At 39.6% G+C, this 12,302-nt stretch overlaps 2 protein-coding genes and 1 pseudogene across 3 annotated transcripts; 1 reads left to right on the top strand and 2 right to left on the bottom strand.

The window, feature by feature from the left end:
* Window positions 1-1,090: 1,090 nt before the first annotated feature.
* Window positions 1,091-5,831, bottom strand: LOC145489045 (uncharacterized). Its single transcript, XM_081467942.1, has one exon. It carries the CDS (start codon window positions 3,726-3,728, stop codon window positions 2,619-2,621), a length of 1,110 nt encoding a protein of 369 aa, XP_081324068.1. The 5' UTR covers window positions 3,729-5,831; the 3' UTR covers window positions 1,091-2,618.
* An 879-nt stretch (window positions 5,832-6,710) lies between these two features.
* LOC145490636 (uncharacterized) lies at window positions 6,711-10,138 on the top strand (annotated as a pseudogene). The gene is made up of 4 exons (XR_014049714.1): window positions 6,711-6,754; window positions 7,100-7,235; window positions 7,646-7,702; window positions 9,070-10,138. The product of XR_014049714.1 is annotated as an uncharacterized LOC145490636 (transcript).
* A 643-nt stretch (window positions 10,139-10,781) lies between these two features.
* LOC145490635 (uncharacterized) lies at window positions 10,782-11,843 on the bottom strand. The gene is given in 2 exon segments (XM_081469717.1): window positions 10,782-11,173; window positions 11,176-11,843. Coding segments are annotated over 2 exon segments (513 nt in total). The 5' UTR covers window positions 11,297-11,843.
* Between the last annotated feature and the right edge of the window lie 459 nt (window positions 11,844-12,302).

Raw genomic sequence — 12,302 nt, 5'->3', positions numbered from 1 at the left:
AGTTATTGTCCATCCATAATATATAAAATTAGCCAAGCCTAAAAGTGGAGCTCCTGGATCGGGTTGTTCAAAGCCCAATTAAGCTAACCCAGGATAAGTGAGAATTTTGATTTGAGTCTTGTAACTTTGCAGTGAGTTTTCTGTTTATATTGTTTGGCCCTCTCTTTTGAGTTTGAATAACCTCAAACTACACAAACATAAGCAGTGAAAAACAATTTTTTTACAAGAATAATTTATACTTTGGTTAACTTTTAATCCTGGGTTAGCATTAACTGGCTTATGAAAAACCCGGGCCTGATTACGAGTTATCGTTGCTTGAGTGCATGATCCAACAGAAACCCAGTACTTGGTCAGCGGTCAGCTTCAAAAAACATCTGACCTTGATGAGCTCTAAACTTGAGCCTGCGATATAATCACGTGATACTGGTCAGTGGATAACTTGTTTTGACGGGTGTCAATTGATAATAACATGGATGTCCAATATCAAAGATGTATGCTGTAAACCAAGGCTGCTTGACTTGGTGTTAGCTTGAGTATGGCTGCCATGTTGCACAACGTCATTGTCGTGTTTTTTGTTGTTGGACGCATGCACCCATGATCCATGCTACTAGCCATGTTGACTATGAAAAAAGAGTTGTATGGTTTTCTATTTCTATGCATGCATGTGATCCTGTTCCTATAGTTATATTGTATGGTGCTCAGCTTGGCAGCCCTTTGGGCTGCCCAAGTCTGCCAAAATCTGGTTAGCTCCATTGTTAAAGGGCTCAAAATTGTGACTGATAGTGTCACCAATGTGGCTAACATTGCATCTTTGGCAACCAAAAATTCTGGTTCAGTTGCTATAATGTCAACTATGTTTCTCTGTGTTGACGATCAATAGTAGTTATTCCGTCTCAGGCATCATGTCCTTCCAGAAATACATAGTGAAAGGTCTTTGCTCTTAAAACATTGTAAGAAAAGAAGTCTGCTCATCCTTTTGCTTTTCTGTATAGGATTCTCTCACATCTGAAAAGTTCCAAACAGCTGACTGTGTTCAAATTCGTCCTATAATGCATTGCAAACCCTTGAGCATTGAGTATGTCATGTATGCCTAAGGACTGTGTCTCTTGTAATGAATGGATCGTTTGTAATATGTGTTGGTAGACATATACAACGTATACAAAATTAGGGACCAAAACACTCTTGGAAATTTTTTCTTTACAGATGTTATTTCTTCCTAGTTGATTTTTATCACTTAATCTCCAAATAAAATGGCCACTCGAGAATTTTTTTAATTTTGAGCCCTTGACTCTAACAGTTTGAGCCATACAGTCGAACCTCTGGTTGCAACCACCCCTCCTCAGTTACCAGTTTTCCAAAATACGAAAAGTTTCCAAGTCAAATCACTATATTTGGAACCTCTTGTAAGCGACCACCTCTCGTAAGTGACCACAACCACTTTCAGTGCTAAAAGTTTGAAATTTTCTTTTGTTTTAACCTTCCGTAAGCAACCATTTAACAGATAATAGAACCGAAAGTGGATCATATGGTGTTGTAGCATTATCGCATCCCCTGGATAGTACAAGAGATGGAAATTTCTCAATGGGGAGTACTGTATTTTTTATTGAAATCGACTTTTCACATGAATAAAATATTAACACATGGATAAGTCTCTGCAGATGCCTTATGCTAATGAGGCAAAATTTTGTCCCAATATGACCTAAACTCTGGTAAGCAACCACCTCCTGTAAGGGACCACCTGGGCTTGACATTTTGGGTTGTCGCTTACAAGGGGTTCAACTGTATTTGATAGGTAACTCATAAAGCAGGAGTGTCCATCTTTCCCGTACTTGCCAAATAAAAAAGGGCAAGTTAGGCATACAAAAAACTTTAATTGTGTTACATCAAAGAATTCTGAGGGTTTCAAACATTGTGTGCAATGTGCACGTGTACAACTGTTTCCTAACAGCAGATAAAAAATGATAATAGAGCCAATCAAACTAACAGATTCACAATATACCAATAACGTTATAAGGTTAACAATAATAATATTTAATGGGGGAAACCAACCCTCCATGGCGGTTTTCAGCGGGGCCCTCAAATTATAACTTATATATTTGACTTTTTTGGGGTTTTTTTATTTTACTAACAGTAAATTTACACTAATAAGAAATACATACACAATTAGACTGGTAACATCTTCAGAAGTGACATGTTCTTTGCCAAATAAATATTGACTCCAAGAAAAGTGGTTAGGGCCCCAACAAAACAAAATATACAATATACAGGTGTGTGTTGTTATAGGTGCTGTATTATTACAGATTATCATGAAAAAAAAACCAAATAAAAATGTCAACTTCTGTCCACTGATATAATATTTTATACTTGGTATAGTGGAATTAAGAAATGAACTTAGTAACCACAAGTTTTCAATAATCCATCGCCATGATAACAAAACGTCTCACAGTTCAGCAGGTGAAAAGTAATAAACGCACTGATCCGACGCCAAAAGCAAACCGTGTCACTCACAAGTGGTTCCGTGTGGTTGGTTTTTAACGCATGAAATTTTGATTTTTAAAAGAAAGTTATGGAACATTCCTCTTTTAGCATGAATGGCTTAACAGTTCTACAATCTGTTATCATATGCTGATAGATATTCGTTCAATATCGTTAGCTGGAATCTTCGAGTCTACTTCTTCGCCGCAGATACGGAAAACAACATCAGTGTTGTATGGTATTTTCAGTGAAGCACAGTACGAGTTCCATAACCAACCGGTTCCACCTCGCTCTAACAAGGATACTGAAACCTGTGGAGTATAGCCGAGCAATGCCCATGCCATACCCATAGTACGACTTCTCTGGTGCGAAAACACCATTGCTTCACACATCTGCCGGTCGAGAGAAACCCCCGCGCATTCCTTGAAATCCCCGTAAAGCTGTCTTCCTCCGTTTAAATGAATCACATCCCAAGTCCCAGTTGCAGAAAGTACGGTTCTGATCTGGCTCAGCTGTGAATAGGACAGTTTTCCAGAAATCCATGATGGCACAACTACCTCAGGCAAACTTTTCAAGAAGCCACGATTAAAACTTTGAATGAATTTGTCATGGTCACTCGGTTTAATGACAACAGTGCTATTATTTGATATCTTTTCATCCAGCTCGAGGTTTGTGTTGCAGAACACAACTCGACTGTGAAAAAACTTCTCTGAGACATAAACGTCTTTTCTACACAGGTAGTCTCTAAGCAGGCGAGTCTTGGTCTCGGTCTCTGTTACGCTATTTTCGTGTTCAATGTGTTTAGTGGCGAAAGTGTTGGTGGAGACCTGTTTGGTTCTTGTTTGGATCCATTTGGACCCATCTTCACTTCTTGTTACAGTTCCCGACCAACATTTTACCTCGATACAAAAGATCCCATCAACGCTGAGCACCACTACATCGATTTCTCGTTTCCTTGCTTGGTATTTGTCAGGAATCCTCAAGCAGCAAAACACCGATGAGCTGTCAAGTCCACTCTTTAAACGCAAAGAAGACGCGAACGAAAGTTCGGCGTTGCGACCAGCTTTCACGTGCTCCTCTTCCAAATGTTCCTGTGGATTTGCAGCTTGGTTAGCCTGCTCGAAACGCTTGGAAATCTCAAACATGCCTCCATGTAACCGAAGGCTTACAGTTTGCTTTCTGCGTGAAAGAAAGCAAGTCTGCTCCACGATCCTTCGCGCAGTGTTCTTCAAGAACAACTTCTTTCCTAGCATAATGACGCAACATAATGTTTATAATGCCTTGCAGTGCACTCTGGGAGACCACAGGTCGCCCAAGCTCGTTAAATGAGAAGCTTAATTTTTCTCTGTCACGTAATTTGTGTGATTACAAGGGTTTGTATGCGGAGAGAAATAGAGCCGAAAATTGCGAAAAATTACTGTTGAAGTTAAATAAATATTGCTTACCTGAACACGAAAGAACCACCACTGGGGTTCAGGTAAGCAATTTTTATTAAAATTCAACAGTAATTTTTCGCAATTTTCGGCTCTATTTCTCTCCCCATACAAACTCTTTTAAATATGCAAATCACTCAAATTATGTGACAATACAGAGGTCAACAAAAAATTGAGCTTCTCATATATCGAGCTTGGGCTACCTGTGGGGAGACTGGGGGTTACTTCCAGAAAAGTTGGGTGGGCTGCGCTGCCCACTCCCCAAAACTCTTGCCCTATTTATGACCAAAATCTGCGTTTTTTGTTACCCTATTTATGACCTGACCAAAAATTCGATTGCCTATTTATGACCGTCGCGGCTGACACAGTTGCCCTAAACATAAGTTATGAAGGGCTTTTGTTGACGGTCTTATTGATAATGATGAAAACGTAGCTTCTTCTAAGAAAAATACCCAATTCAAGACCAGAGTGCTAAAACCATACCCAATTTAAGTCCAAAATGGCCAAAATCGATATCCTATTTATGACCAAAACGGCTGAAAAACCCTACCCTTTGGGGGCGGTCATACCGAAATAGCCCACATAAGGGAGTACCCCCCGGGGAAAAAAGGCAAAATTGCTGCAGAATGCATGCCTTGTGTGTGTTACCTGAAACATGGCTAAGACTCCCAAGACGACAAGGGCACAATTAAAAAATGCGCGTTGGTTAGTGATGTATATTTATTCTTTGCAACGAATTCGACTTTTAAAAGTTCAATCTCCTCCCCAGGGTCTTCTCCATTTTTCAAATCGTTGAGGAGAAGACCCTGAGGAAGAGGTAGGGACGAAGTTAAGTTTCGGGTCGTTTGGGGTTAAGTTTATCGTCAGAAGCCGCTGGCACAAGTGCTCCAACGTGAGCCTGCTCGCAGGCCAATAGTCTCCTTGCTCCGCAGCAGTCTTCTGAGATGTCATGCAACGCTCCAGCAAAGTGCAAATGAAGACAATGAAGTAAGCTTTCGCGCGAAAATCAGGAAGTGGTAGAAGCCTGTAACTCCTGTGAACACAGCATGAAACGAAAGCTGCAAACCGTCTGTAAACCGAAAAAAATTGTGGATGAAAGCTGCAAGTGCTTCACGAGCTCATCGCTGTGCCCTGCTAATGAAAGAATATATATTTTCTGGAAAACTAGTCATTATTTCGCTGGAATTATAAATTCTGCACTAAACTAATGGTCCACACTAATGCGTTTTTAAAGTGTCCGTTTTCACAAGGGTCAAACATCAGAAGAAAGACGTCAAACTTATCACGCTATTAAGTCCTATTACTCTAATGTAAATTGCATTGGTACTAAAAATGCTTTAATGGCTCCTGCTTGTATAGAGAAAGGTCACATTTTCTATGAGAATGATTAGCGCATAATTGATGTAATATTTCATAAACGAGGGCGAGTGTTTCATAAGGCTTCCCAAACACGAAAAAAATGATGAAAGCACGAGTTTAAATGGCCATAAGGTTTAAATGGACATTGGTGCATGGGGTCTCTGCAGTTACCATATGCTAATGAGGCAAAGTTTTGACCCAAGAATACATGAATATGGAAGAACTTCAAACAAAGGCATGACATCGTTATCAAGCAAAGAAAGTAAAAAGCCGATCAGATGAACGAGAATAGAATTATTGCCATAAGAAAGAAGGCAAGAAGAGAGGCCGCAAAAACAATCGCATCCAACGGCAACCTCGTTCCCAGGGTCTCTCATCTTACCGCTCGCTCCAGGGGGTGGTAAGATGAGAGACCCTGGGAACGAGGTTGATCCAACGGCATACAAAAGAAGTTATCAAAAAGAACAAGTGCATGAAAAAATGCAATGGATGGATGGATGAATACCTTTATTTGGGTGTTGATATTAAAATAGCAGTAAAAACAATTAAAATAACAAAATCTTAACGCTTAATAAAATGCTAATAAAACAACAATTATCCTTATTTGTACTCTTTCTTACCTACAGTTTGTTACACTAGACCAAAATAAAATCTTGCCTACAATAAAATTGGTTACAAGATACAGTCGAACACGCGGTATGGATTAAGTTCCAATAAAAATGGGGTTTTGTATACACCGTTTGTCAGTCGTTAATTAACTGGCTGTTGTTGAGAGGTTGTTTTGGCAGTTGGGGCGTGCTTATTGGTGTCAAGTTTGTTGGCAGAAGTTAATGCTTAGCGAAGCAAGTCCCAGGCCTCTGCTCGTTTCAACGTCACTCGCGCAATAAGCTCCGTTGGGGGTCGCTTCGCCTGGTACGTTCGTCTCCGCGTTTGGTTCTGTACCCGTAGCTGTCGTTCGCCGGATTTTCTTGCGCTTTTTCGCTCCTCCCTTTCCCTCCTTTTCTTTTCTCCCTTCCTTTCCTCACCTCTTACTCCACCGGTTTTTATCGGTGTGACTCGGTGCAAAGGGCCTCGCCGTGGTAGCGGTTTCCATAGCAACCGTCCAAGCACCTACCCCCACTCTTGGGTCCCCAACTCGCTACGGGGACCAGACCCTGGTGACTCGACCCTTTGCATCCCCTGCCATTCCTCGCCGGTCGTCGCGTAGCGCAAACATTAACTGGCTATTGTTATTGTAGACATTGTAGAGAAGTGGCCGTTGAGTGGATGTATGGACGATCCACCGGGACATAAAAGGTGGTCGTTAGTGGAGGTTCGACTGTACCATACAAGATAAAAAACACAGCAAAAACTGAGCCAAACTTACATTAAGAACTACATAAAATACAATTGACATAGCAAATTTACAAAATAAAAAGTGGCAAACAACCATTGTCCACGAATATGGCGTCTGTGACGGCGTGTTTTTTAGAGAAGCCTGGAACTGAGTAAACGCCTGTCAATAAATGCCTCCGCGCGGTCCTGGGATTAGTTCGAAGGCGCCAAATCTCGAATGTACTGAAAGAATACAGTTCTCCCGTCATTTGGTACCAAACATGCAATACTTTCTTCGATATTCGCCTAGAAAGAGACAACCGAGGAAATAGTAAAGGAGAAGGTAACGTTTTTTTGTCGTTTGTGTCGTATTTTTGGCCCGGACAGGTTTTTAAGCATTTCTACTTATCCGAGAAATTTTGTTGCGACGAGAAACTTCAAGGCCTTGGCAAAAACTCTCTGATTTTTGTTTTCGTAATTTAGCTTTCTTTTCTTAGTTTTTATGCGTTAATTTCTAGGACTCTGCGCAGAAAGAACACGCGCTTTAACGTGGCTCAATTCATGAAAGCCCGGAAGGTTGCAAGAGGGTAAGCTGTGCGTGAAAATCACAAGCCATTGGCAGAGTACAAAAACGTCTAACGAACCCAGAAAAAGGTGAGATGATATATTTAATTTTAATTCAGTATTGGTGCTTTGTGAACGTTTCATATTTCGAATATTCGAGGATTTTGTAAGACAGCATTACAGGCAAGTTGTGGGAGTGCATGTGCAGGGAGGCTTGTAAATTCAATTTTGACAGGGTGAGAAATTTATAATAACAATAACAATAATAATAATATTTTCGTTCATTTTGGAAATTACAGGTTATTATTATTTTGGCCTGCAGATAGCAAGTGCTTATCTAGGCGAACCATTCATCGCTTATTCTAGATTAATTAAATAACAATAATAACAATTAATTTAAGATTAAAGATATGAATGACAGTTAAAGTTAAACTAAATGAAAGTAAAAATTAACCAATCAGTGCTTAAGAAATCACTAGTTGTATAATTAATGCTTTCAGTTGGCCACAGGCAGGGAACGATGCAAGGACATAACATGTGAACTAGAAAATATTCCTGTTGAGTATATTCTTGATTCTTCATTGTGGTTGTTTTGCCAGTAAGTGTGCGGCAAAAATCTGCTGGGCACAACTTCCAACTAAGTCCATAGGTTTGCATTATTCAGTGGCTGGATGATATTTAATTTTGGGCATTTTGATAATAGCATAACCAGAAAAAAATATTTTTGCAAGTTTAATTTTGGTGAACTAGCCACTTAACAGAGCCAGTACCAGAATGACAGCCAGTGCCAGACTTCTTTGCACTGCCTGGGCAAGAAACCTGACCGTGTGCCTGTATTCATCTGGTTGGTCAAAGACTGTAATTAATGCCAGTGTCTCTAAACTATAAACATCAGAACATCAAATGTAAGATGTGGCTTAACACAATTGTTGCATTCAGATCTATTTTGTTTACAATTTTAGTATCATCCAACCATATCTAATTTAAATAAATGTGTTACTACCCAGTGTCTAGTTTAGCAATATTGTGAAATCCCACAAAAAAATTCCCCGGATATAAGCCCCCACGGGTTAAAAGCCTACCCAAATAGCCCTATGTTTTGCAAGTTAATTTCGGTGAACTAGCCACTTAACACAGAGCCAGAGCCAGAATGACAGCCAGTGCCAGACAGTGCAGTGCCTGGGCAAGAAACCTGAGTGTGTGCCTGTGTTCATCTGGTTGGTGAAAGACTGTCATAAATGACAGTGTTTCTAAACTATATACATCAGAATATCAAATGTAGGATGTGGCTAAATACAATTGTTGTGTTCAGATCTATTTTGTTTACAACTTTAGTATCGTCCAACCATATCTAATTTAAATGAATGTGTTTCTACCCAGTGTCTAGTTTAGCAATACTGTAAAATCCCTCGTTACAGCCCCCCAGACATAAGCCCGCACCCCCAGATATAAGCCCCCACCCCCAGATATAAGCCCCCACCCCCAGATATCAGCCCCCACCCCCAGATATCAGCCCCCACCCCCAGATATCAGCCTGCACCCCCAGATATAAGCCCCCACCCCCAGATATAAGCCCCCACCCCCAGATATAAGCCCCCGCCCCCAGATATAAGCCCCCACCCCCAGATATAAGCCCCCACCCCCAGATATCAGCCCCCACCCCCAGATATCAGCCCCCACCCACAGATATAAGCCCCCACCCCCAGATATAAGCCCCCACCCCAGATATAAGCCCCCACCCCCAGATATAAGCCCCCACCCCCAGATATAAGCCCCCACCCCCAGATATAAGCCTCCACCCCCAGATATAAGCCCCCACCCCCAGATATAAGCCCGCACCGGTTAAAAGCCCACCCAAAATGCCTTGCGAAGTTATATGAGTCCAGGGCTTTAACGTGGGATTTTATGGTATTTCTAATCACAGGCCTGGGACAAGTATCTCAGGCACGAACAAGAAGCCCTGGGCACTGTACTTGTAAATGGGGAATCAACACTGGGACCAAGAACTGCCAGGAGAAGAAGGTATGAGACCACTGAAGCTGCCGCCAAAATTCATGGAAGCACAAATGAACATTCTTCAGCCACTTTCAATGGATTGTTTGACACTGCAGAAAAGATACAAATTAGATACTTTAACAAAATTAGTGCTAAGTATTTCTCACCCTTTGCAAATGTTTCATTAGCTGATTGTAGGGATGTGAAGGGTACATTTGGAACTGAAGTTCAAACAAGTGGAAGCCATGGAATTACTAGCAAAGAGTAAATGTTGCCAACAAGTTTAATGCATTTAAGAAAAGAGTAGCAGTAGAAAAAATTTCTGAGAAAACAAAGAGATCTAAAATTACGGATTACATTGCCAAGCAAAATAGTAGACAGGAATTTTTGCCTGTCTTAGGTTCTTACATTGATAAAGCTCATGTGGAACCCCTTCATCTAAAGAACAATCCTTGGCAGTACTTCTTTAAAGCAGTTTTGACAGAAGCTATAAGAAAATCTAACTAGGAAAGTTAAGATAGTGTAATTATTAGCAGCAGCTATAGGAAGCTAAGATAGTGTACTTATTAGCAGCAGCTAGGAGAGTTGAGGTAGTGTACTTATTAGCAGCAACCAGGAAGGTTAGGATATTGTACTTATTAGTAGCAGCTATACCAACTTAAGATAGCGTACTTATTAGTAGCAGCTGGGAATTTTAAGATAGTGTACTTATTAGCATCAGTTATAGGAACTTTACGATACAATGTAGTGTACAGTACTTATTAGCAGGAGCTAGGAGCCTTAAGATAGTGCTAGTACTTATTAGCAGCAGCTAAGAACTTTAAAGACAATGTCCAGTCCATACTGTGCATTCTTGAGAGTTTCTTTGCATTTTTTTTGTTTTGTTTCATGGAAGACATCACAAAATGTAAACATTTTGCAATACTTACATGAAGTAAATTCAAAATTTCAAAACAACCACCATTATGGATGCGAAGCAGTAGAAGCTTTAGGCTTCATTCTTTCTTATATCACTTGATATAAAACAACTTCGCAGCTGTAAAAATCAATGAAGCTGTTGGAAAAAGAATTTGAAGGCCTCAAAGATAAGATATGTAGTTTGTGATGAGTAACCTTGAATACATTCCATTGAGTGAGCAATTGTCGTGTTTATAAACATTAGGGAGCTGAGACTGCGCAGTATGGACTGGAATTCATCTTTAAGATAGTGTACTTAATAGCAGCAGCTAGGAACTTTTAGATAGTGTTAGAATAAAATCCAGTTTGATCACCCTTCTGTTGGGTGGTTTTGTTTATAATTTGTCCCAACAAAATGAATCAAACTGATCAGGAGTCAAACTCGAACCGATCAGCATTCAAACACTGTTTCCAATAGTGATAAAGTATGTACATGACATTTTCAGTGAAAAGAAATTCACAGAATTTTCATAACATTTTAGTATTGATAGGAATCATTGGTAACTGTGGAGAGTGGAGTACAATTAAGACCTAACAAGTAACTTCAAATAGGCCAAGTGCGTAATGCAAGGGAAATGTCTAATTACAAACAGCCTGAAATATACTCCACTCAGTCTAGTTCTCACTACTTATATGCTTATGAAAACGTGTAGCCAAATTCATCAATGAATTTGTAGTGGGCTTTCACCCCCCCCCCCCCCCCCCTTGCTGTGTCCTCTTGATAAATGTGATGGTGAAAGGCGTTTCAGAACTTATGAAAACTCTTGAAGTTCCTTTTCTTGTTCCTTTACTGTTCTTGATTAGGAATTCTTGGACTGAGTCACTGCTTAGCTCGGATAACTTATATCTGTGTACACCATAAACGGAACCGGCTTTTTTTACACTCTGTAAAATTAAAGAGAAAATTCCCGAGGACATCGCCCATTTGAACTCTACAGTCCAAATACTGCAGGCCTTAATTCTTTGACTGAGGAGCCTATGGAGCATCTTTAGCCAAATCTTGACTTCTCCTTCCAGGAGTGCTGATGCTGGAATTTGTGACATTTTACCTCATTTCAAAGAGTTTTGGCTCACGCTTGTTTTTCAATAATTGAAGCAAGGGCTGCTTTTACTTCTTCAAACAAAAAGAAATTATCGACTTCATTATGTAGAGGACGCAGGGCCTTGGTAGCATTGAAAATAGCATTTTCAGCCACCATTTTGAAAATTGCTTTGTACTTTTATTTGTATTTCCACTGTACAATTTTAAACAACAGCGGGCAACAAAGTTCCCCTTCACAGCGCATTCCAGCCCGGTGTGTATTAAATATTTGCATAGTTGAAGAGCACCCAAAGTATGCTCAAAATTTGATGGAGTAAGAACAAGAGGAAAGGAAGTAACATACAGATCAATTCAAGAGCATTGATCTTCAAGAAAAGTGTGTTTCTAAGATGGATCATACATAGTTCAGTTGTACAATTTTAACACCAAAGTTCTTGCTTCAAAAATGGCTCAAAAGTAATCAAAACTGATAAAGCAATGCTAAAAAGTCAGGACTGACTGTGTAAAAGTTAAATTTTGCTAATAAAAACTAAATAAATAATTCCAAACTTGAAAATTCATTCCTGTCAAAATGAGGTTGCCATGGAAACATCAAGTTCTGAGAATAATGACATGTAATCACATGTCATATCAAATTCACAGTTTTAACCTATGCAGTTGCAAAATTTGGCAGCGCTTACTTCAATATATATATTTAAAAAGTTCTTAACCCTTTAAGTCCCGATAGTGCCATATGGCACAAAATGTTATAATAAGCTTAATATTTGGCCAATTCATTTCAAATTTGGAGGCCAAAAGGATCTTTGAGAGATCTTCACATTGAAAGCATAAAATCATACCCCCCTCATGAATCATACTTGATTAACCACCCCTCAAGTTTTTTAAACTTTTACACTTTACAATTTCACTGTCAAGTGAATATCTGATAAAAATCTTCACACCCAGAGCTGCAATTTAAGCTATTGTTTAGGGGTATACCCAGTATTTACAAGGAATAAGGTATTTTTGAACGTTTTAATTTTTTTACTTTGTAGACTCCTCAATTCAATTTGTGACATCTTGTATGTCTGTTGTGGTGATTTAGTACCTACTCCAAACAATACCTCTCAACTGGTATATTACTTGTGGTCTTTCGATGTACTGTTATAATTTTAAAAAAATAA

The sequence above is a fragment of the Orbicella franksi genome, chromosome 6 (genome assembly GCF_964199315.1).
Source record: "Orbicella franksi chromosome 6, jaOrbFran1.1, whole genome shotgun sequence".
Taxonomy (NCBI): domain Eukaryota; kingdom Metazoa; phylum Cnidaria; class Anthozoa; order Scleractinia; family Merulinidae; genus Orbicella; species Orbicella franksi.
The sequence above is the reverse complement of the archived record's forward strand: the minus strand, read 5'-3'. Positions and strand labels throughout refer to the sequence as shown.

Coding starts and splice junctions, on each gene's coding strand:
- LOC145489045 (XM_081467942.1), bottom strand. CDS start 3,728: ATGCTAGGAAAGAAGTTGTTCTTGAAGAACACTGCGCGAAGGATCGTG.